The sequence below is a fragment of the Gracilinanus agilis genome, chromosome 2 (genome assembly GCF_016433145.1).
Source record: "Gracilinanus agilis isolate LMUSP501 chromosome 2, AgileGrace, whole genome shotgun sequence".
Taxonomy (NCBI): Eukaryota; Metazoa; Chordata; class Mammalia; order Didelphimorphia; family Didelphidae; genus Gracilinanus; species Gracilinanus agilis.
The window spans coordinates 612048017-612074007 of NC_058131.1; the positions used below are offsets into that span (position 1 = coordinate 612048017).

Genomic DNA, 25991 nt, shown 5'->3' on the forward strand with positions numbered 1-25991 from the left:
TGCGTGGGGCTTCCCGACAGAGGCATCCCCGACAAAGGCAGGAGCCCTCCCTTCACACCAGCGCATCCAACCAACCCTGGGGACAGTGCCTGTTTCTCTGGGTCTTAGCCTCCCTTTTCTGTGTTCTGCTTTTTTGTGTCTGTTGGTAAGAAGTTAACACTTCCTTAACAAGTCTTTGTGTTCATCTAATCTCTGCTGTTTAACCTTTGACACTTCCCTATTATCGGTGTCTGCCACCTTTCCTCGGCCCAGCCCAGTGACCCTGTAGCCCCAGGCTGAGGCGAGGACGAGCTGGGAAGGGGAGAGGAGGCCAGCATTCCACCCCTGAGGGCAGGCGGATGGATCGGCTTTCTCTGGGCAGAGCTTTGGAAAATAAACTAAAGGTTTTGTGCCATTAGTGCCTCAAAGCTGGTTTGCTGAGGAAAGGAACATCCCTTGTTCCTCTCCTTTTGAACTGTCAGCCTTTAAGTAAACACACTTCCTCTCTCCTCCCTGCAGTCAGTAAGGGAGAGCCCAGAGGAGGAGAAGGCCAGGGACCCTCCCCTGACCCAACCCGGATAGGGGGAGGGGGAAAGTAGAGCAATTGTAGCCAAATGTACCTGGTCATCAAGGCCTTTGAAGTGCTCCCAGAGAGAGGCAGCTTCTCTGAGCCCCTGCCACCATCCGAGTTCTACACCCCCCCACCCCTCGGCAGGTTACTACCTGCAGAGTGCTCCTGAGGGCTTCTGGGAAAGCAAAGCACCTCTCCCCTCCCCACCTTGGCATACCAGGCTGAGCTTACAGGCCAACCTGTCATAGACTGATGGCAGAGGTTGGGGCACTAGAGGTGGCCACCAGTGGGACCCCAATGCCAGTGAGAGAAGCCAGCATGAGATGCTGCATACAAACACTTGGCCTACATAACTTTACTTGCTAAATTGCCTCCTTGCTGTTCCTCAGACTCCCATCTCCAGGCTTTTTCATTGACTCTCCCCTTCTTCCTCCCCAATACCCTCCTTATTTCTGCCTCCTGGCTTCCTTCTGTGGATTACCTCAGTTTATTCTGTATCTTTCTTATCCAGAGGGTGGTTTTGAATGTTAACTCTTTGTATCCCTGGAGCTTTGCACAGTGCCTGGCACATCTAGGCGTTTAGTATGTTTTCCGACCAAAGTTACTATTAGTAACAAGTACTAGACCAAGAAGGAGTCCTGGCTGTGTCATCTACTAGCTGTGTCCCCTGGGGCAAATTTCTTTACCACTCTGGGTTTATTTTCTATAAAATTACATCAATGGAATGATCTCAGATGTCTATTTTAGCAATAACTAGTCTTAATACTCTAATTACTGTCCTGTTCTCAGGGTATGACTGGCTAAGTCACTAACCCTCAGAGAACCTCCATTTCATCAGCAGAAATAGCCTTCCAGTTATCCATTAGTGAGGACCAAAAAAGAGTGAATAGCCTAATGACTAAGTAGCATATCCCATTCTTTGGGAGATGTAGGCAGAATTATTTCAAGATTACATTTTTTGACAGTTGAGAGTCCATACAGGTAAATAGGCTCCAGAAAGGAAAGTCAGAAATTCCAGAAAAGAGGAGCCGTTTGGCCGTGAAGATAATTATCCTTTTGGAAATAAGATTTTTACACATCTGCTAGGTGATGAATTGGATGGAGCTCCTGGCCTGGAGTCAGAAAGATCTGAGTTCAAATCCAGCTTCAGGCACTTACTAGTTGCACCATCCTAGGCAAGTCACCTGACCTTCTTGGTCTCAGTTTCCTCATTTATAAAATGAGCTGGAAAAGTGGCAAACCATTCCAATATCTTTGCCAAGAAATTTCCCAAAAGGCATCACAAAACTGAAAACGACTGTACAACAACTGAAGATTTTTATACTTGATTTTGCCTCGTGCTTTGTAGACTGGCAGGATCAGATGTAGACCTGAGGCCCAGGAGTTATCAAAGTTCTGCTGCCAAGAAGCCATAGTAGTATGATGAAAATAGCACTTGATACTGGCCTATTTGCATAATCTATTACCTATGCATTATCTCTGGGTTATTGGTAAGGAATCTGAAGGCCTGAGGGAGGTGCCCAGGCCTTCTGGCTCCAACTCTGCTGCTCTTTGGAGCACTACAGTATGATGCCTGGGGGAGAAGAGAAGGATCTAATTTCCCAAGTAGGAAGGATCCTAGAGAACTTGGGCCTTATTATGGAAAATGGATTTTGCGGTGGGAAGGGAGGGCCAGTAAGGCGGATATTGAATATAACTTATGGGCTGTCTAGGATTCCACAGTTACAGTCACTTGGCTATGCCTGCTGCTGCCATCATCAGAGTGACCTTTACCTTTTTACCACTTTCCTTCCAGGAAAGGAGTCTTGGGCAAGAGCCCGGCCACCATTCTCCCCTGATCTAAGGCTGCTGAGGGGTACAGGACACCCAAGGTCCTGGGCCATCTCCTCTCTCACCAGGGCTTCATTTCTATGTCAACATCCAACAGGTACTACAAGAAATTCTCCATTCCTGACATGGACCGATACCAACTTCCTCTGAGCAGCTCTGCACTGAACTTTGCCTATGCCAACTGTACCCTGATCATCACTGTAAGACCCACCACCTTCAGTATCCTTTATCCTCTCCCTTTTCCTCCCCTGAGCATAAAGATCCCTGCTTCTGTTCTGATTTAGGGGTACAATAAGTAGGGGTAAGTTTTGAGAGGAGTATGGATTACTATCTGTGGGGGGGGGCAGGTATGGGCGTCATTATGGAGATGGGAAGCAACTGTGGGTTCATTGTATAGGAAGGGAAAAAGGGTTCTCACTCCTTGTCCTGATTTATCCCTCTCACCCCCAGTATCAAAAGCCAAAAGAGATCCTAGATGCAGAGGAAGAGTTACAGAGAGAGCTGAAGAAAGTGAAGACAGCCAATGGCCAGAGTGGGGATTGTAAGACCCAGTAACTAGGCCTCCCTGTCTGCAGACTTCCTAACTGGAGGTGTTTTGGGTCATTTCCACAAAGAACCCTGATGAACAGGCCGTGGCTTTATCCTTAGCTGAATGAAGACTTCGCTGGGTTTCAGGATTTATCGCACAGACAGATAAAATTGAGCCTGAAAGCAGGCCCTGACCTAAAAATGATTCCTCCCAGGTCTTCTAGGTCAGCTGATTTTCTGAGTAAAGATGATTTGAGTTACCATTATTCTCAGTGGAGCGTCTTTTCACAAAATCTAACCGAGACCTCAGAGGCCATCTTGTCCAACCTATACCTGACTGATAATTTTTTGGGATCACAAAGATTAGTCAACTTCTCTGCCCCAGTATGAGAGCTTTTAGCCCAAGCCACAGCCCCTGCCTTGGCCCTAGGTCTTTAGATGTACCACTGGGCAATAAATAGGGCCCCTCTGTGCTCTCTGGTGTCTAGGAGGAGCTGAGAGGCATAATGGGACAGTGGAAATCTATGGGGGAGGCTTGTGAGTCATCCCTTTCCTCTTCTTGCACACTCTATCCCCAGCTCAGTCTTCTGTAATCAGCATAATCTGACCTCCAGTCATCTTGGGTTTCCTGAGTTGACCCAATGGCCAAAATTATGGCAAGGATGAGAAGAAATTCTTTCTGGATTTTTAACTTCATAAATGTGTATGTAAAGTCAAGGTTGATGCTAGAGGGAAGCCATCCCTGTCCAGAATTTAATAGGAAACGCTTAACTCTAATAGGAGGAACACACAGAGCAAGGACCATGAAGGAAGTTGTGTAACCCTGACCAGTTGGAAATATAGGTTGATGGGCAGAGTTGTAGTGTGTGCCAGACGTACCCTCACCCCGAGGTGGGATGGGGGTAGGTAATAACATAAAGGCTTATCTGTAGAATCACTAAACACACAGGCAGAAGCTACAGCTCCTAGAAAGGGTATATTGAGAGGAGTGGAAAGGAAACAGCAAAGAACACAGGACAGTAGCTACTGCATGATAAAAAATTCTACGAGAATGGTACCTTTCCAGCCCAATGTCACGGAGGATATATTCTAGGGGACAAGATGGGAAATGGTAGCTGAGAATTATGGTCTAGATCTAATTTTCTACCTCTAAAGCAAGCCAAATCTCAATCTGCAGTTCCCTCTACAGGTACTAAGAGAGGTGCCAGCATCCACATCAACAGCTAAGGTTTATTTAAAAAAATAAATTAAAAATATAATTTCCCATAGTACCCCACAAAACAGGGCCAGGCCAGAGAGACTGGCTCAGAAATCAAACCAGCTGAATCTCCCAATGTCCTCTGGTCCGCCTAGGAAGCTCAGGGCCTGACTGCTTTCTGAAAATGAGTCCTACTCTTCTTCCCTTCCCAGGGGCCTGGGCTTGTTTCATCTATGTGTGGTCCTGATTGAGGACTTGAAGACAGATCCCGTCCAGCAGGAAGGATAGTTAGAGAAGGATAGGTAGGATACATGGGATAACAGGTCATTTGGGAAGGCTACGAAGGTTTCTTGTCTTTGCAGGCTGATCATAGAGGTTCAATGCACATGTTGGGGTACTGATTGCCTTGCCCCAAGGTCCTGCAAAGACAGAATCCCCAGTCCAGACCCCACTCTCCTAGGTTTGCAGACTCCAAAGTGGTTGGCTGGCTGGCTGGGTATAGACACAGGGAACAGCCCTTCTCCCAATTGGAAGCATCAAAACTACCAAATGCCAGTGGTCTTTGGTTTAAAAGCACAGAATCCGACGATCACAAGATCATTTGCTGCTCTCTTCAGGTCAGGGCTGGGTAGGATGATCCTGAATAGGCCCTTAGCCTAGTCTTGTGTGGGGAGGGGTCAGTCTACTCTCAAGGGCAGGCAGTCACGGAGTCTTGAAGTCAAGAACATGGAGGGCAGAGGCTACTGCTGCATAGAGGTGAGTAGTGCTGAAACGGAGGCAGTAAACAGGGCTGCTGGTTGGAGACGACAGCGAGAAGGCCTGCAGACACACATAAGGAAGGAGAGCTTCATAATGAGCCCCAGGGAGTCTGGTGTCCAAGGATCCCTCAGCCTCCTCCTCCCTGAAACAGCCCTTTGCAAGGAGCTATTGCTGGGTCTGAGTTGTGACTACCTTACACATGGGCCCCAGGGAGAGGCCTGGCCTCCTCTCAGTGCCAGCAGAGAGAGAGGAAGCGGCCAGAGGGGGCCAACATACTCACATGCAGGCAGCCTTTCTGGCGCCGGTCCCAGAGGCGAACGACGCCGTAGTAGGAGGAGCCGCTGGCCAACATGTGGTTTCCATCACTCTGCACACAGTAGAGGGCGCTGTCGTGAGGCTCCTCCCACTCCATTACACATTTCCTTTCCAAAAAAGAAACGCAGGAGATGGTCAGGGCACCCCATCACCAAAATCCACTAATGGACTCGTCATCGGGGGAATTCTAGTGCTTTTACAGGATGAGGATCCTCTTTGAAGCCTGGGAATGTTGTTTGAGGTGCATTTCAAGAAAGACCTAAATCTCCTCTAAGAGATCTATTATTACAGGAAGAAAATAAACATGGACCCAAGTGAGTTCAGAGAAAAATGGCTAATTAAAGAGCCAGTGACGTCTGCAAGAGACGTGCCTGACCTTTGAGGCAGATAATACAGTTCCCCATGGCATGGCCTTAATGTTGGGCCAGAAAGTGTGACACTGACGTGCCTAGGAGTGGGAACATCAGTCTGCAGTGAAGCCTTTTCCCCACAATGCCTGAAACTACCTAGAGCTTTGAGCTGTGGGGGGAGATGGACTAGGACAAGAACTGTACAGACCTTCCTCTCGACCCCACTGCTCTAGGTGTCTGTACTCACTGGGAGCTGGTTCGGATGTCCCAGTATCGGATATACGTGTCATAGCCACAGGACAGCAGAGTAGAGGGAGTCTCGTACAGGACGTCCAACACTCCAGCCCCTCGGTGGAAGTCTCTGCCCAAGTGTGTCATCAGTTGCCCACTGAGGAGACATTGAAGGGAGGGGAATGTGTCCAGAGTTCATTACACAATCTCACGAGGCATCCACTAAATTATAAATCTGGCAATATCCCAACCTTCATTGGACCAGAAAGCACAAAAACTGCCCTCTTAACGCCTATACATTGGGATGAAGGTGCTCTATCTTTTCCAGTGAGTCCTCCCAGAAGAAGCCAAACAAGCACTTGGCTGGTCTGGGCAAGATGATGAATTAACTTTACCTCATGCCAAACATCTCCCTGCCATAATGACTAACCACAATTTCTACACCTGTACGGGGTTAGAAGATACTAATTAGAAAACTCAGCCCCAGCCTTCCTTTTTCCTCTGCCCAGGCTCTCTCACAACCTCCTAGGAAAGTGCTCAAATGCATCAGGGAGGCTCAGCCTAGCCACAGTCACACCTGCTTGCCTGGCCGCCTGCTGCCCAGGCTGACTCCATCTCAGGACAATGAATGGGCTGTGCCAGAGAGGTCAGGATCTCCCCCCACACATGTGATTATTTTATAGTCCTTGATCCTATAGGTCACAACAGCTCTGAGCTGCCCAAGCCCAATGCCTTAATTCCTCCCTGTAATCTGGGGCTCAAACCTCGTCAGGGATAAAGACCACACAAAGGGAAAAGGGGAGTTTCAGGAGATGGTAAAACAAGTAAACACCTTTGTATCTGGGAAGAGAAATCGCTGAGAAAACAGCTTAGCAGCAGGGCCCTGTCGTTCCCAGCTCAGAAGGCAAAAGCCCCCCAGCCCCAGCCCTGGCCCCGGCCTGGCCCCCATCCTCCTCTCTGCAACAGCACGCCTCTGTGATCACAGCTCCTGGCCTGCTGGGCCCAGCCCACTCCCCCACCCCTGCTCTCCAGAGAGCAGATTACAGGGAATAACAATTTCTTTGTGGCTGTGTAATTCCCTCCGTGACCGCGGCAGTGGGCAGCCACCTAGCCCCTGATGCCAGACCCCTAGCAACCATTTAGGGAGGTCTGCTGGTCCTAACAACGCCCCCCAACATCAAGTGCACCTGTTAATCCCTCCCACCCTGGGTTAGGTTGGGGCGCCAGGGTACTGGGTTTTGTGTTTTTGCAGAACAGGAGAGGAAAAAAGGAAGAGCTGAATACTGAGGGCTCCCAACTCCAACAGTCCCTAGGCCTGACCCATTAACTCCTTCAGGGAGACACCAAGTTGTCCTGTAAGATGTTCACACCTGTAAACAGGTCAGAAGGATTTCTAGGCTTTAGCCTTGGGAGGGTAGGAGACGATCCTAAGAAGAATGAGGTAAATTCTATGAGGGAGGATGAAAAACAGGCTAGAAGAACAGCAGAATATTTAAAAGGAGATGAGATGTCCTCTTCTGTAATATACTCTGACTGCAATTCTTCCAAACTCAAAAGCACAGAATCCTAGCTCCTTGCCCTCAGCCATGCTGCCCTTAACGTTTAGGAACTTAGGACCAATTCAGCAAAGTTCCCAGGGAATCAGGACAAAGCCCCTTGAATCTAGAAAGACATCTCTTATGATTTGGGATGTAGACTCTAAGAGAGCACCCCAGTGCAAATATCAATAATATGGAAATAGGTCTTGATCGATGAAATGTAAAACCCAGTGGAACTGCTCATTAGCTATGGGAGAGGGGAGGGAAAGACCATGAATCTTGTAAACATGGAAAATTTTTCTTAAAAAAAAAAAGAAAAGAAAGAAAGACATTCCTCCTGCTCAGCATCCACCCTAAGGCGCAGGAATGCTAAGGAGGGGACTTTCCTCTTTTACACTCCCGGTGTGACCCAGGGCCAAGAGAGAAACAAGTTTTAGGGCCGCTCAGTGCAAATGATGCCACTGCCCAATGTAGAGACTACTCAGTAAAGAGACTTCTCAAACCCAAGGGCTCCTATGGGGAGTCCAGAGCAAGGTTGAGTGAGAGTCTTGTCCCATAAAAGCATCTCCTAATTTGATCAAATGGCAGTTCCTTGGCTGGGGCTGGGAGCCTGTTTAGAGGCCGGGGATGTCTCAGTTGACAATTCAGCTGTCCCCATGCTAGTAGGATTGCTTGCACAGAGGCTCCCTGGGGATGATGCCACTAAGGTTGAAGTAGTGTGGGGGAAAGGCCCTTGGGTTTGGGTCCCGTTTGGTGTGCTCCTCCCCCTCCCCACCTCACATTAGTGAGGTGGTGATGAGTGACTGAGGGGCTCTCTCCTTTAATCTGCAGAAGTAATTTCATGTTTGTTTGTTTGAAAGAGAAGATGAAAGGCTATGGGGTGGGAAACAGGCTTGGAGGGGTAATTGGGGGGGGGGGAGAAGGGGGAAAAGCAAAGCCCAGCAAGGACTGACTCACCCATTCCAAGGCATTGGAATCCTTAGATGCCCACCGAGGTAGGTGAGGGAAATCAGTCAGTAGGCAGCAGAAATGCTACAGCCTCACCCTAGATCCCAGGATCATGACTTTATGGAGATGTCATATATTTAAATTGGTCAGAGATCGGTGGGCACCAAGAAACAGCTGTGAGAGTCAGGACTTGGGCACACAATAGAGTTTGGATTGTCCCTCTTGCCTCCTTGTCCCAAACTGGAATATCAGCACCAGGGCCCTAAGAGTCAGAAACAAGTGAGAAAGCCCCCTACAAAGCCAGCTGCAGAGCCCCTAGAAGGCTGGGGTGGGGTGGGAGGTGGGGGGCAGGGCTGTAGAACAAAAGTGGTCAGGCTAGAAGTTTGTCTCCCTTTTGCACTTGGGTTCTCTGAATTGGCCACACACACTTCAAATGGTCCAATAAAAAGATACAATTTCTTTTACCTTCTTGCACCAGGACTCTCAAAGTTCTGTTGTGCGGGTGCCCGTGAGGTTAAGTTCAGAGTATAAACGGACACATTGGGCTCTGGGAAATGGCCCTTCTCTTCAAATAGAGCCCCAGCAGTGCCACAAGCCTCCTGCTGGGGCTTTGATTTGGGAAAACAAACAAAAATGGCACCGTAGACACCCCTCCCCTCTATGTTCCCCCCATGATCATCCTTACCATCAATTTTAACTATAAAACCACTGTTGGCTGCTGGGGCAGAAGAAGGCTAAGGGAAGGGGGAAGGGGACCACCCCAACAATGGCCCCAAACTTTGGGGAAAAGGGGACAAAACAAGCTGTCTGTCTCCTTGTCTTCTCTCCTCCCAGGCTTCTTTTCTTAGCCCAAGTATGTTCTTGGAAAAAACGATTAGATTGCAATTTGTATAACACAGTGACCCCCAAATTCAGACATTTCACCCCTTTTCTCTGCAAAGAATGTCAAGAATGCTCCTCAGCCTCTCACCATCCATAGGAGGAGGAGGGGAGGAGGGCTAAGTCCCTGGCTTCTAGCACCACTTGTGTGGGAACTGGGCAGCCATGCTGGAGCCCCTCTGGGTTGGGGGTAGGGGAGTGAGGGAGAGCACTGGGGGTCTCCTTTAATGGAGCAAACAAAAACCTAAAATAAAATCTGGATCTCAAGGCAAACAAAGCCATCTGCTTACGTTAGGTATCTAGCTAGTATGTGAGGGGGGCTCCCCATTCACCTTCTTTTCTCTCTTGAACACCAATTCTCTCTCGACCCAGGGAAAGATAAAGACAGATTGGACCATGTGTGTGAGCCTGATGAAAGAGGCACCAGCTTGGGTTGGCTGGAATAGAACCTTCTCTTCCCTCCCTCCTTTTAGGGAACTATTCTTTTAGAGGCCTGAGAAATAACAAAGCCAGATGCTAAGTTTTGCTTTTTTCCTAATGCCCTCAGGTGCCTCCTCAGAAAGGGGATCAGAAAAAAGGACCATCACACCCTAACCTACCAAATTTAGCTGCCCCTGTCACATTACAGCAAGAAAGAGATGGGCTGGATCTTAAAGAGAAAAAGTCTTGACAGCCAATTGCAGAGGACAGATTTGAAAAATATTTGTAGTGAAAAATCTTCACTTCAGGATAAATGGGGCATACCTACTTAGAGGCAAGGGGCTGGTCCTGAAGGCATAAAACCTATGATAAACAGCTTTTCAACATTTACTATCTCAGTGGTAGAGCAATTTGGAGAGTTCTACAGAGAACTGGGTTCCACGGGGAAACCTGTACCATCCCCACTACTCCAGAAATGAGGAAGTGCTTAACTGATAGCCCATGCAAAGGGTAAGGGGATAAGTTCAATGGTGACAATGAGGTACTCCTGAAAACCCCCAAATCAAAGGCCTCCTCAAACACAAACTCTCCAACTTTTTCCCAAAAGATCTGCTCACTAGCTCCTCTAGTTTAGTTCTGCCACAAAGCCATACACATCACTGAAAAGTTTCTGCTATTGTACCAGCTCCCTGAAAAGCTGCTCATCTCTAAAAGCCCACTTCCTACAGGAAGCTTTCTTGAACCAAAACTTACTTGTTCAGGTAACTCAAAATTCTCACTTCTCTCCTCACTCTACCTCCCATGCACTTATTCCTTGCCCTGTTTCTATTTTTGCTGTTCTTACCATGTTTCTGCTGTCATTTTCAGATTCTCTGTCTGAGATTGTAAAACTCCAAAGCATCCCCATATTTCACGTTTACGTGCATTTATGTGCAATAAAGGCTTCTAGAGATTAGAATGGAGCATCGTCAGCTTCCCAATGGGCTAAAGACCCCAAACGCCCAACATTAGTGAGTGGACATGAGCCACACACCTCCTAAAAGGTCTTTCAAGTCCCTGCAAACTGACTTCCTGGCTCATGAGCCCATTTTTAAACCTCTCTCAGTTCCCCTGCAATAACTCTGTATTAGCTCTTATTTGTATTCTCTCACTTCCCCTTGACCCTGCCCAAAGCATTCTGTCTCCAGGCTCTGAACACCTGAAGGAGGTGGATGGAGGAGGGAGGGTAGGCTGGTCCCAACTGCAATAATTGGAAGGAGGGGGCAGCTGGGTAGCCCAGTGGATTGAGAGTCAGGCCTAGAGACAGGAGGTCCTAGGTTCAAATTCGACCCCAGACACTTCCCAGCTGTGTGACCCTGGGCAAGTCACTTAACCCCCATTGCCTACCCTTACCTCTCTTCTGCCTTGGAGCCAATACACAGTATTGACCCCGAGACAGAAGGTAAGGGTTAAAAAATAATAATAATTGGAAGGAGCCCCCTGCTCTCCACTTCTGAATAGGGGGCAGAGACAAATGGAGACCCAGCCCTCCTCACAACCAGCCCTACTCCGAGGGATCGAAGAGCCCATTACTAAAAACACAGGCACCCACACACACATGAGCACACACAAGCATGCACGCGCACACATGTGTTCAGACACAATGGCTCAAAGGCCAAGTCGTGAAGCAGCCCACTTTGTACTGCTAACAAGAGGAACGTAATTACAGGAAGGGGGCAGCCGGGCAGATAAAAGGATACAAAATTTCAACATCTGTTGCCATAAAGGGATAAGGAGAAGTGAAACGGCAAAGTATCAGTTTGGTGTCAGAGCCGGCAAAAAGCCGATTTCAAAGAGTTGAGGGAAGAGGGGACAGGGGGGAGAAAGAAAAAGGAGAGGGAAAAAAGGAAAGAAATTACAGGGTTCCTTAAAGAGGTAAAAAGAAAATGAAAAAAGCTGTTGTCACTAATACTTTCAAAGGAGAGGGCAGGTACTTTAAAGAGGGGCTGTTCCCCTAATCACTCTGAGCAGAGGCTGAGGCCTCCCATGCATGGGGACCCAGGGGGAGGGGAAGAGCTGGAAACAGCCCCTGCCCCCGAGGGCTATCCTGGAGATATGGCTATCCCGGAGCTGCTGGGCCCACATCCAGGGCTTCAGGCCCTTGCTGTTCTCTCCCAGGGGAGGGCCCACCCTTTGCTTTCCACACCCACCCTTCCTGACCATCACTCAGTGACCCATCAAGCAATATGTCCAAGAGCTCAGCCCACTAAGACTACCTTCTGAGGGCAAGTGGCAGGGAGAGAGAAGGGGCACGCTGGCCTCAGCTCCATCCCTATCCTCCCAAAGCTGTTGAGAGGAGAGGAAGGCACAGACTCCAGCTCTCCTCAATCAATCAATCAAGTCTCACAACTAATTTAGGGTAATGAGGGAGGAAAGGAAAGAACCCTTGAGTGACTGAGGGGGGACACAATAAGACTCAAGGGAAGGTAAGAATGGCACAGTCTGACTTCCTACTAGGTGAGCCTGGAGTAACTGACAGTCCCATACTTGGTCCTCAGAGAACCAAGGTCCCTAAGACAGAATGTGCATTCTGAGAAAATGAGGAATATAGGAAGCCTACAGGCCAGCTGGCTGGCCTTAAGACTTGAAGCAAGTTGTGAGTATAAAAGCCAGTACAGCTGTCTGCAGACCTAGAACAGAAAGACTATTTAGATTAAGATTCATGAATGTCCACAATTCAATTCTGATTCAGAGACTAAATGCCTATGTGCAAGGCATACTCAAAGATGAAATAAGGCACAGTCCTTATGCTCAAGGAACTTATTCTTTAACAAGGAGATATAGGATGGATGCAAATAATGCAGCATAAGAACTCTAATAAAGTCTGAAAAAGGAATGATCACTTGAAACTAGGTGAAGGGACAAAAAAGAGAATCAGAATAGGCCTCATAGAAGAAAAGATAACGGAGCTGCCCTTGAAGAAAAGGATTTCAATAGGCAAGGATGAAGAGAGAATACATGTGTATTCTAGGCACTTAATGGTTTTATATGGATTTACAGAGACTGGAGTACTTGGGGGCCAATACCAATATGGCTAAGGTGGGATATAAAAGCTCATGCATTGGTCCATGATAAACAATGTCTGATCTAGGACCAACTTGACCAGCTGTGTGTGTTCCTTTTTTGAAAAGAAAACAAACCCAAGTGCTAAGAAAATTTGTGGAGAGTACAAGAGATGCAGGCTATACCAACACTTTAATACTACATCTTCCATTAGGCCCATTATATGTATTCTGCATTTCCTTTTGGGTATGCTGAGCTTTCAGAGGGCAGCAGTCAAGATTAATAGGTAGTGGATAAAGTGCTGATCCTCCACTTATCTCAGGACATAATTAATCCAGGATTTGTTCAAATGTGACTTAGAGGAACAGGAGATGATGGGTTGATTCCTAGAGATTCTCCATTTAGCATCTCCAGAATAAGATGGCTTTGGCGAGTCCCTCTTCCTGGGATAAAGGGATAGGTTTCCCTATCAAATAAATATATACTCTTGAGGTGTTGTAATAGCTACAATGGCAACCAATGGCTGATACTGCCTGGAGCTAAGGAGATCAAGGCACAAAGATCATTAGCTTTAAATCCTTGGAGAGTGTATTTCAGCCTCAGAGGTGGAGCCACCAGACCACCTACTTACTCACAGGGTCAGGAAAGCCTACTTGGGAGCCTTCTTTCCCCCAATCCTGGACCCTCGGGGTCTGGTGTCCAAGAGAACACAGGCAAGTCAATTGGTGATTTCCCAAAAGTTTAACAATATCCACATATCAGTGCTCCCAGCCCCAGGACAGATGAAGAACTGAAGATCATAAGTAGACATGTCAGGAGAGAGACAAAAAACAAACAAAAATAAACTATTTTCTAATCCAAGACACCATGGGCTACCTAGCACTAATGGGCCAAAAGAAAAAGAACCGGCTGTGTTCCAGTATCTATATTCTCCCTAGTATTCTTTACACTTACACCACTACCCTAAAATTTAAAATCCTAGGCAGGGGATGCAAGCAAAATGGGAAATCCCCAGAAAATAAAGATGGAACAGTAATAAGCTGACTCAGGAGTTTGCAGGGTCCCTTGTAGTCTTCAACTCATCTACTGAACAGGAAGTACTAGAACTTGGGGGTGAGGTTGTTGAGAGCACTGCTGGTCATCAATGGAGACCAGAGAGTGAATACCAGTCAGCCCTGACCCTTGCTAAGTGTGTGATCCTGGACAAACTACTTAACTTTTCTGAACTTATTTCCCTGTAATAATAATGTCCTTGTGATAATACATATATAACCCAGATCAAATTTCTTGCCAGCTCCAGGAGGGAGGAGGTAAGGGAGAGAGAGAGAGAGAATTTGATCATATAACTTCAGAAAACATATGCAGAGATTATTATATGTAATTAGCAAAATAAAAAATCTTTATCATAATAATGTTCTTCCTCCCTCACCCATAGAATTATAAGGAAGGCTCTTTGTAAACTTTAAAAGGTCTATGTACTCTTCCTGCTCCTATTCATTCATTCAAAAGCACTTGTTAAGCTTCTGCTCTGAGACAGACACTGTGCAAGATTTGAAGACAGAAAGGCTTGCTCTCAAGGAGCTTATATTCTCTGGACAGCCAGCATGTACACAGATACATAACTCAAACTAAACAGTGAATTCTGGAGAGAAAGAAGCAGCAACCAGATAACCTTCTTGTAAGAGGTGGCCTGTGAGCTGGAGCTGAGAATAGGGAGGAAGTGTGTTTCGAGAGCTATTATCATAATGACAAAATGCAATGCCCTGACTATCTTCTACAGAGTTTATCTAAATCCACAACCACCTCTCATTTCTAGCTCTGTCCATCATTCCTCAGTCAGTGGAGAGAAGTTTTAAGAAATAAGAAATTGGCAAAAAAAAAAGTACCCTGGGTGCTAGGACAGGTATGTGGTAAGAGAAACCCTGCTCAGAGTAGACCCTTCCTCCTTTCTATACCACCCCTCCTCCAAACATACATGAAAGGAAAAATCCAGGGGCTCCTCACATTTCAACTGTGACAGGTTAAAAGCAAAGAATCCATCCCACACTGAAGCCAGAGCAGCCGGCCAGGTCCTGCCGGCAATATTGTTCTACCTTTCGGATTGGCCTGTCAGTCAGGCTTTGGCTTTATTGAAAGATCAAACTCCATCCTGCCTGTTCATTACCTTAATCCTATTTTCTACATGGCTTTATTATCTGTTTGGGCTTCTCTGGGAAAGGCAGCTACAGACAGTCACCCTGTCTCTGTCCATCTCTCCCCTCCCCCTCATGCTTAAACCCCAAGACAGCAAACACCTCCATTAGGACCTCAAGCCCCAAAGGATACTTTCTGGCTCTGGTGTTCTGGGCCAGGACTTGAGAGAAAGTTAGGGCTAGTGAATGGAAATAATGTTACCTACAAGGTAGCACCAGAGATCCAGGTATCAGAAAGTTCTCTAATCTGAGGAAGACTCAAAAGGAATATACTTCATTGTCTAGTCCCCAAAGAATCTGATAAGGGCTCAAATTCAATGTTCTATAGGTCTGGATCAAAAACACAGATTTTGGGGCCAGCTTGAGCCAGGACACAATTAGCTTGCTTTCTTCTCAAATTTTGATTTATTCATTTATCCAACAATATTTATTGAGTACCTACTATATTAAAGGTCCTGGGCTTGTTGCCATAGGTCACTGTATGATTTCTAAAGTCTCTTCTGGTTATAAAATCTATTGCCCTTTGATTCAGTTAAAAATATAGAATCTGAGTTGAAATCCAACTTGGGGTATGGTAAAATAATATGTTTTGTTTGGAGTTCTCTGTTCAATTTAGGGTTTCGGACCTTTCATTATTAGCTTCTACCATATTTATGGCATCTGCAGACTGTGGGGGGAATGTTAACATGATCATATCTGGCCTTTGTGAAATAGAAGGGTCACTAAAGGTGCTCCTTGAAGTCCCATTTTCATGAACCTGTCTGTCAAACACCATGATTTTCTCTGCAGCTGACAGAGTCAAACTCAGCTGACAATCCAATCAGGATTTGCACCAGAGTCACCGGGAGTGAAAGCCAAGGCATCTAGAGCCCCTTTAGCAGGTCTTTTCCTCCTTGTCTCCTGCTTCAGTTCAGAAAGCCAGAGATCCACAAGAGCAATATGGGATGATTTGCACCCTTTCTTGCTCCACTCCTCTTGTTGATGAATAAGATTGAAACTACTCATTTGTCATTCTATTTCTAGCATCTTCCAGAAACTAAGTTTTCTTATTTATAATTTTAAAAGGCAACTAGGATACAGGAATAAGCCAAATTAGGGGTGGGAGAGGGGGGACACTGTTGCATCAAATATGTGTTAAGTTTCTGGTAGTCATGATACATACAGAACATATATACATGAGACTAAGAGTTATTCCCCAGTGGGCAAGTGGGCAAAGGATATGAATAAGGGATAGGAGATGGACCTGTAATTTAAATGATAGAAAGGTGAGGAAAATTCCATCCCTTAATGCAAATCAGCACTTTTTCTAATACTTAGTCTTAGGGAGCTGTACAAACTCATACCCCTATTATGTGTCATACTGACTTCAAAGTCAGTTCTCTCTACTATACCACACCATCTTTCACCATGAGCAAACAGTTCTCAAAAGAACTGCAAATTATTAATAACAATATGAAATACTATACCAAATTATTGAGTAGCACAAATCCAAATAATTCTCACTTCTAACTTTACACTCAGCAAGACGATCGAAGATGAGACTCTATGTTGGAGGGATTATAGAAAAACAGTAACACATAGTAGACCTATGAATTAATGATAATAACAATAATTTATATAGTGCTTACTATGTGCCAAGCATTGTGCTAAGCACTTTATTTATTTATTATCTTGAAGCTCACAACAACTCTGAGAAATAGTTGCCATTATTATTCTTTTTAACTAAATCAGGAAACTGAGGCAAACAGGTTTATGGGACTTGCTCAGGGTCACACAGCTAGTACATGTCTGAGGCTGGATTTGAACTCAGGACTGATATTTTATCTACTGCATCACCTAGTTGAATTTATCCAGTCGTTCTTTTTTTTTTTTTTTTTTAAATTCTGCCTTCATGTTTTGAAAGCAACTTCTTCAAAGTTTTATTAAGCTTCAAGAAAGGTTCAAAAACTATTTTTATTCTCATTTTTGCAGATGGTCTTAGCCAGGGTAAGTACCTAGCCTCAGGTCATACAGCTTCTGAGGCTCAAAACCAAGACTTACACTCAGATCTTTTATCTCCTAGCCTAAGGATCTTTCTGCAATTCTTTTTTTTTTATTAGACATTTATTAATATTCGTTTTTAATCTGTTTACATACTTTATGCCCCTACTTTCCCCTTCACTCCCCCCCCCCCCGCTCACCCCCCATCCATGGCCAACACACATTTCCACTGGTTGTAACATGTGTCCTTGTTCAGGGTCTATTTCCCATTCATGTCCGCCTCAGCCCATGCATTCAAGCAATTGTTTATCTTATATGTTTCCTCTCCTGCATTCCTCTGAATGTGGGCAGCATCTTTACCATAAATCCCTCAGAGCTGTCCTGTGTCATTGCAGTGCTGCTGGTACAGGAGCCCATTACATTTGATTTTACCATAGTATATCAGTCTCTGTGTACAATGTTCTTCTGGCTCTGCTCCTTTCGCTCTGCATCACTTCCTGGAGGTCTCTCCAATTTGCATGGAATTCCTCCAGTTTATTATTCCTTTTAGCACAATAGTATTCCATCACCCGCATATACCACAATTTGTTCAGCCATTCCCCAATTGAAGGACATCCCCTCATTTTCCAGTTTTTTGCCACTACAAAAAGCGCAGCTATAAATATTTTCGTACAAGTCTGTTTATCTATGATCTGTTTGGGGTACAAACCCAGCAATGGTATGGCTGGATCAAAGGGCAGGCAGTCCTTTATAGCCCTTTGGGCATAGTTCCAAATTGCCAGCCAGAATGGTTGGATCATTTCACAACTCCACCAGCAATGCATCAATGTCCCAATTTTGCCACATCCCCTCCAACATTCATTACTCTCCCCTTCTTTCATTTTAGCCAATCTGCTAGGTGTGAGGTGATACCTCAGAGTTGTTTTGATTTGCATTTCTCTAATTATTAGAGATTTAGAACACTTTCTCGTGTGCTTTTTGATACTTTTGATTTCTTTATCTGAAAATTGCCTATTCATGTCTCTTGCCCATTTATCAATTGGGGAATGGCTTGATTTTTTATACAATTGCTTTAACTCCTTGTATATTTGAGTGATTAGACCCCTGTCAGAGTTTTTTGTTATAAAGATTTTTTCCCAATTTGTTGTTTCCCTTCTGATTTTGACTACATTGTTTTTGTTTGTACAAAAGCTTTTTAGCTTAATATAATCAAAACCATTAAATTTACATTTTGTGATTTTCTCTAACTCTTGCTTGGTTTTAAAATCTTTCCTTTCCCAGAGATCTGACAAGTATACTATTCTGTGTTCACTTAACTTATTTATAGTTTCCCTCTTTATATTCAAGTCATTTACCCATTCTGAATTTATCTTGGTGTAGGGTGTGAGATGTTGATCTAAACCTAATCTCTCCCATATTGTTTTCCAAATTTCCCAGCAGTTTTTGTCAAATAGTGGGTTCATGTCCCAAAAGTTGGGCTCTTTGGGTTTATCATTATCCAGTCATTCTTAAAAGCAATTTGCAATTATGCTAAGAAAGTAACTGAAATGTTCTTACTATTTGACTCATTGGGACTACTAGAGTATAATATACTCCAGGGCAAGTCAAAGATAAAATGAAAGATCTCATTGAAAGCAAAATATTGTTAGTATTTTTGTAGCAGGAAAGAATTAGAAATAAAATAGTCATCTCTGGGGAATGGCTAAACAAATTATGTCGTATGAATGTAGAAACAAAGAATATGAATACAGAAAAGCAAGAGAAAACACGAACTGATTCCAAGTGAAATATGTAGAACCAGAAAAATCAATATACATAAACGCTATAATAATGTAAGTGGAAAGAACAAAAAAAATATCAAATCTGAACACCTAAAATGTAATGACCAAGTTTGGTCCCCAAGAATAGAGATGGGAATGCACCTGCCTCCCCTCTCTCAGAGGCATGGGACTTTGCATAAAATGTCAGGCATAGTTCATCTGTTGGTTCATTTTATCACACAACCTTTTTTCTTGTTCATTTTAATTCTTTATTATGAGGAATGGCTCTCTAGGTAGAAAGAGGAGAGGGAAATATTAGAAAATGAAGATAAAATATATCAAATATATTTTTTAAAATGTTTACAGGGCCTGTCATTATGGGGTGGCTGTGGCTCTAAGCCTCTTGCTTGGAATAGGTGTGGAAGATAGGCTTGGCTGGAATGAAAGGTATATAGGGAGTAGAGAGTAAAGGAGAAGAGAATACTTAGAAGAAGTTTCACATCTGTACTCAACAGCCAGCCAGCAGGACTGAGGTTCATGCTGATTTCACCCTACACTGACCACTAACTCAAAAGCTATGACCAGCTGAGTTAAGTTTTCATGGGCCCTAAGATTGCAACTCCAGATATAGAAGACAACTGCTGGAACCAATAATCCAATCCTCAGAATTACTACTTTCCCATCAAAACTTACTTAAGCAGGTTGGAAGGTTCATTCTTTAATTATCCCAATCAAATATGTAGTATTCTCCTAGGTGACAAATTGCCCCCATATCATTTGCTCCTCATTCTAGACCCAATCCTTCCCTCTGACATACTACATACTCTTCTCCTTTTTCCTTTTGAGGAGAACCCCAAGTTCCTTCTGGTCTTTGCCTTTTTTTTTTCTACCAGACAAGAGAGAAGCATTTCCATAGCAATGGACAAATGCAACTTGCATTTAGTTATGAAAAAGCAGATTTTAAGGGTGCTTCCAAAACAAAGAAGCCTTCCTATACACTCTTATTGGGATAGTCACTGCTGGCTTCAATGTAGGGATGCCTGAAATAGTCTGTCCTAACCATTTATATCTAACTGGCCTCTGAGAAAGCCCCTTACAAACAGAGAGAACCCTTCAAATGTGAAGTGACTAATAATGCAATGATAATGACATCTTCTTAATTAGAAATTAAGAACAAAAAATTAGGGGTTAGGGAAATAAGAGACCTAGATTCTAGTAACGGTTATAAAAGACACAACTGAAAAAACCTCAGATAAGTCATTGATTCTGAGTATGGTTTATTCATGTAAAAACCATCTTTCTAACATCCAATGATGATGTAAGGAAATATGAGGGAAAGGTCATGAGTGACAACTATAAGGAATGAGTGACTTAAAGAGGAGGGATACAATATGACGTAGAGGACAGTAATGAAATAGATGGAAAGAAAAACAGAGAAGAAAAAAAAAAAAGGAAGGGCCAGTAGTCTTAGCTCTTGGAGGTAGTCATGTATGCGATAAGTGCCTAAAGGAGGGGAAAGTATAATGGAGAAATCTAGGGAAAAAAGAGAAAATCAAAAGGAGCTTCTGGCAAAGGGATGTTTTAGATAGCTTCTCCAAAAGATATTTGAGCTAAAGCAGGTCAGAAGAAATAACAAATAAAAAGGAAAGCTTTGAAAGTTATATGCGAAATGTATTTTAGATGTAAAAAGAAAACCAAATGCAAAATGCAAAAACAGATTTGCAGTTTCTTGTACAAGCCTCTCCTTATATTCTATAACAGATATGGAAATGCTCATTTTCATGTTTACCAAGTTCAAAATAAAAAAGAATGAAGAGAAAAAAATTTAAGGTCTCTAAGAATAGAGGACAGCACAAGCTACAGCAGGAACAGAAGATGGAAGTAGTGCTAAATCAATGTCAAAGTAAGTTATCTAAATGGGAATTTGAGGAGAGTTGGGAATCTAGAAGAAAGGCATAGTTGTGGTCCTGAGATATTAGAGTTAAATAGCTTCTCATGAAATACTGGCTTCTACTGATACAGGTCAAGGGAAACCTTTCAATGGTCAAGCCCTAGTCCTTCTAGTTAGCTGGAGCTTCCTGCACTGAAGGACCTGTTGAGATCTAGCCTATGAAGTTGTATAAAGATCTTTTTTCCAAAAGTTCTAGTCTGACTGGAGTCCAGAGATCTGTAGACTTAAGAATATCCTTAGGCTTTGGGCCAAGTATGGTGTAACTGATGAACTTTTCAGAAGCTCCACTAATCAAGGTAGTATATAGCTCCTTTCTCCTCCTAGGTACTGAGGTCTTTGGCTTCTCAACTTCTCTCTGATACTGGGCCACCACAAGTGGATCTGTCATCACTATGATCCTCCAGACAGAGGTTTGAGACCTGACTCCAAGTAGCTAAAAGACCTAATGGACTCCTTTACATCTAAGTTGAACTGTATAATTTTAAAACAGCAAGCATTAAGATGTCCCTTTCCTCCAAAGTAACAAAAACACAAGACAAATAAATTTCTCAGGGTTCTCCCAAGCTCTTTCTGGACAAAAGAGGCACAAAGTTTCAGAACCAAGAGAGGAATGCTTGCACAACATATGGAAGGGACAACGAGAGTAGATTTGATAGTAGGATGCTAAGTAGGCACAGGATACTTACAGGAACAATCTGAATAGGGACGTCACCCAAAGCAGATAATGTTTAAGAAACATGATGGCTATATTGTAAAGGTGTCTTCAGGAAAAAACAGTATATGGAATAGTGACCATTTATGCAATATAAACAGCCATATTGACCACAGAGTTGAGCAAGAGACCATATGATGATCTAGAAAAGGTACAAGATCACTCCCCATTAGGTAAATGGACAAAGAGCATGAACATGCAGTTTTTGAAAGAAGAAACATAAGCTATCAATGGCTATATTTAAAAGATATTCCTCTTTTTTTGTGGTAGCAAGGAATTGGAAATTGAAGGGATGTCCATCAATTGGGAAAAAGCTGAACAAATTGTGATATATGACTGTAATGGAATATGACTGTGCTATGAGAAATGACCAGAACAGGGGTCGGCAACATATGGCTCTCGAGCCATATCTGGCTCTTTTGAGGGCCAGATATGGCTCTTTCTGCAGGAGCCATAAAGTCAATTTTTTTTCAGACCCTGTTACAGGAGTGCACACTGTGAGCACTGTATGCCTCTGACAAAATTACATTTTAAAAAATGTGGTGTTTATGGCTCTCACGGCCAAAAAGGTTGCCGACTCCTGGACTAGAAGGATGATTTCAAAGAAACTGGGAAAGACTTACATGAACTGATGCAAAGTGAAGTGAGTAGATCAGAAAAACATTGTACACAGTAATAGCAATATTATTTGATGAACAAGTGTGAATGACCTAGTTATTCTCACTAATATAACAAGTGACCCAATACAATCATAAAAAATGTCATCTGTCTCCAGAGAAAGAACTGATGGAGTCTGAATGCAAACCAAAACATACTATATTGCACTTTTTCTTTCTTTTTTTTTTTTTAGTTTGAGATCTCTCCCACAAAATTACCAATATGGAAAAATATTTTACGATTGCACATGGAAAACAATTTTCTCTCCTTGGCCTTTCCCAAAAAAACAGTTTGATTTTAAAGCTCAAACAATCTCTACTCTAGGCTATGAACCTGGGTTGGGTCCTCCCTTCTTTGTCTAGATCTTTTGTCGTTGTTGAGGATTACAGAGCTAAAGGCAAGTGCCTAGGCTGGTTTTTGTTACTGGCAAGGTGGAGACTTGCTCCTAATTTATCGGTAAACAAGAACTCTCTAGGGTAATGAAGCCAGTCAACTCTAGCCACAAGGTGGTTCGGTCACATAAAGAGGAGGAAAGGGTAGGTTGGTGTCCTTCAGAGACTTGCCTCTTCCGGTGATGAATGGTGAGGGAGGAGTTGAAATCTCTGAAGCCACTTCCTGCATGCCTGTTTTGCAATCAGAGATGCCCAGGGGAGGGACCAGATGGTGACATCAGAAGGGATATATATTGGCTTGGGACATGAAGTCACTCTCTTTTTTCTCTTAGTTGCTCAGCTTATGCCTCTCAGGTCCCACCTTCTGTCCCCCCTCAGTTGTGTGGTATCTCTTTGTATTATGGATGGAGTCCACTATTATTGTTATTATTATTATTCCTGTTGACTCCCTAGGAGCATAGGGCCGCAACTATCTCACACCAGCGGACTCTGTTCTGGGCAACTTCCCCCAACTGGGCCCATGTCATTCCGACTGTTTTTGTTTCATTTTCGGCACATCTTCGCCAGGTCTGTTTTGGTCTTCCGACTTTCCTCCTCCCTGAAGGGTTCCAGCTCAATGCTTGTCTGGCTACGTTGTCTTCCAGTTTTCGTAGCGTATGTCCTGTCCATCTCCACTTACGTTTCTTTATGTCCTGACTAATGGGATACTGGATTGTTCTTTCCCAGAGACTAGCATTGGAGATCTTTTCAGGCCATCTGATGTTCAAGATGTAGCGTAGACATCTGTTAACAAAGACTTGGAGTTTGTTGGTGTTGACTTTCGTCACTCTCCAGCTTTCTGATCCATATAGGAGGACGGCCTTAACGTTGGTATTGAAGATTCGGAGCTTAGTGACGAGGGACAGTGCTTTGGAGATCCAGACAGATCGTAAGGTGTTAAATGCCTGTCTGGCTTTGTTGATTCGGTTTCTGATGTCCTCATCTGCTCTGGCTGTCCTTACTGACTATGCTACCCAAATAGGTGAAGTGGTCCGTCTCCTTGATGTTTTCTCCTTGTAGTTGGATTGGCAGGTCCTGTCTGCTGTTGACATTAGCAATCTTGAGCAGTCTTTTAATAAGTTAATATCTTAAAATTTTTAAAAATTCAGCCTCTAGAGCAGGGGTCATCAACGTATGGCTCTCGAGCCATATCTGGCTCTTTTGAGGGCCAGATTTGGCTCTTTCTGCAGGAGCCATAAAGTCAATTTTTTTTCAGGCGCTGTTACAGGAGCGCACACTGTGAGCACTGTATGGCTCTCACGGAATTACATTTTAAAAAATGTGGCGTTTATGACTCTCACGGCCAAAAAGGTTTCTAGCCCTTGCTCTAGAGAATTTCTTTCATAAAACACTGCACATTTATAGGTGGGGGAGCAGGAGAGAATTTGGAATTCAAAATTTTAAAAAGAATGAAAAATTATTTTTATATGTAATTAGGGGGAAATAATAATAAAAAGACTTCTCTAAGCAACCAAAAACAAGGAAAATGTACATTACAACCATGCTGAGGCTTCACCTTAGAGCAGTCAAGTGTATGAAGGATGAAGTACTCTGCAGCCTTTGACTCTGGGGCCCACCCTCTTCATCCTTTCTAGGCTTTCCCAGAATCATCTTCTGTTGGTTCTCCTTACACATCTGTCTGATCCTTCTTCATTCTCTTTTGCTGATTCTTCATCCAGGTTACAGACACAACAGGTGTTCCCCAAGGCTCTGTTCTGGCATTTGTCACTTGTCCCTCTATAATTTGCTTGGTGATTCATAAGCTCCCATGTTTGAATTACTGGGATAAGAATGGGGATCAATCAGAGAAAATACCTGGAGTAGGGGCAGCTAGGTAGCTCAGTGGATAGAGAGCCAGACCTGGAAACAATAAGTCCTGGGTTCAAATATGGCCTCAGACACATTCTAGCTATGTGACCATAGGCAAATCACTTAACCTCAACTGCCTAGCCCTTACCATTCATCTGTTTTGGAGTTGATACTATCAATTCTAAGAGAAAAAAGGAAGGGAAAAAAAATAAAGAAAATGCCTGAAGCTGAAAGATGAAGTGTCTTGTTCATGGAACAGCCATGAGCTCAGTGTCACCAGAGAAAGGTGCAAGAAGCCTGGAAAGGCAGGAGGAGGCAAGGTTAGGAAAGGCTTTAAATGCCAGAGTACTTTGTATTTGATTCTGGAGGCCACAGAAAGCCACAGGAGTTTATCTAGTAGAGGGTAACACAACGAGACCCACATTTTAAGAAAATCACTTTAGTGGCTGAATGGAGGATAAACCAGAGAAGAGAGCCCTGAAGCAGGCAGACCCACTAGGAGGCTAGTGTAGTAGTTCAGGCAACAGGGGATGAGTACCTGTACCAGAGTGCACCAGTTTGGAATGGGGGGTGCCGGGCAGGTGAGGAATCTAGGATGCCTCCTAGGAGCCTAAGGGAGAAGGGTGGTGTTATCTTCTACAGTAACAGAAGGTTGAACAAAGAGGAAGATTTAGGGGGAAGATAATGAGTTCCCTTTTGGATGTAATGAAATGAAAATGTCAACTGGACATACAGTATGAAATGTCTGAAAGGTAGTTGGTGATATGAATAAAGCACCCATTTTCTGATATGGCTAGTGGAATGAATTGTTTTGCTTGACTCTATTATTAGGAAGAAAGCAACCACTCTAATGGTAGAGACAGGGAACAGCACTGAGAAATAATGATATAAAAAGGGCAAAAATTAAATATCTGAAAAAGAGAAAACTAAACTTGAGGCCAAGCAGAACTGGGTTTAAAATCCTAGCTATACCATTTATTAGTCCCATGACACTGGGATAGGCTCTTAAAACTTCTGAAGTTCAGTTTCTCATTTATAAAATGCCAGGTTTTAGCTGGACTACCTCAAAGGTCCCCGGTGGTGGCATTCTACAATTCTACCAAAGAAAAAGTAGAGGAGACAAGCAAGTACCAGAGAAACTGAGAAAGAGGGCAAGTTAGAAAAATGCTTTCACCAGTACAATGAACAAGATTAACAAAAAATTAATCAGATGTAAACACATTACTCCTTGTTCTTTATAATTATTTTCATGTGTTTATAGGCAACTTGGGAAATTTCTTCTTACTTAAAAAAAATCTGTGAGGATAAATAGGATTGTGTGTACACAGGGCTAGGAGGTCCTTCAGGAGAACGAGGCTCTATAAATCCAAGCTGTTATTATAATAATAAATTATAAGCCCAATTATTTACATATTATAAATTATCTCAACAGTCCTCCCAACTAAGCAGTTCCATGAAAAGAAGGGTCTATGGCAAAGGCTGAGGACATCATGTCTCCCAGACATGAAGCCACTCCTAAACATCTCACTTGACGTAAAGGCAGAATCAGAGAGAACTTGGCCTTTTTTTTCACCTTCGTTGATTCCCATCCCCCAATCCCTATTGCCAAGGGAGGCATAAAACTCAGAAAATTCTCTTACCTAGTGAGGTCCCAGATTCTTAGGGGTGAGACATGTCCACAACAAGCCGTCCCTGTCACAAAGGAGCTGCCAAACAAAGTGAAAACACAATCAGGCACAGCTTGTTGGAACTTGTGGCAAAAAAAGTGGCAACACAATCTGAAATGCCTTCCTCATTCTCCAAGGGATCTTGGGGTCAAGCTAGAATTGGAAGGAGCAGTGCAGGAATAAAGAGAGAGGTTAGGGAAGGCTTGTGGGAAAGGACACCGTTTTTCAGGAGCACAGAGCCCAA

General features: G+C 43.9%; 2 protein-coding genes across 3 annotated transcripts in view; one reads left to right on the forward strand and one right to left on the reverse strand.

The window, feature by feature from the left end:
- The window catches only part of DPCD (deleted in primary ciliary dyskinesia homolog (mouse)), a 29499-nt gene extending 26325 nt beyond the window's left edge, over positions 1-3174 (forward strand). For both annotated transcript variants that reach the window (XM_044665504.1, XM_044665505.1), the window contains exons 5-6: positions 2478-2580; positions 2831-3174. In XM_044665504.1, coding sequence (XP_044521439.1) covers positions 2478-2580; positions 2831-2935 — 208 coding nt within the window. In that variant the 3' untranslated portion in view covers positions 2936-3174. The remainder of the gene's footprint in view (positions 1-2477; positions 2581-2830) is intronic.
- A 718-nt stretch (positions 3175-3892) lies between these two features.
- Positions 3893-25991, reverse strand: part of FBXW4 (F-box and WD repeat domain containing 4) — a 127117-nt gene continuing 105018 nt past the window's right edge. Inside the window, exons 6-9 of the mRNA XM_044665506.1 lie at positions 25721-25786; positions 5778-5918; positions 5146-5287; positions 3893-4925 (exon numbers count right to left, since the gene is read on the reverse strand). Coding sequence (XP_044521441.1) covers positions 4809-4925; positions 5146-5287; positions 5778-5918; positions 25721-25786 — 466 coding nt within the window. The 3' untranslated portion in view covers positions 3893-4808. The remainder of the gene's footprint in view (positions 4926-5145; positions 5288-5777; positions 5919-25720; positions 25787-25991) is intronic.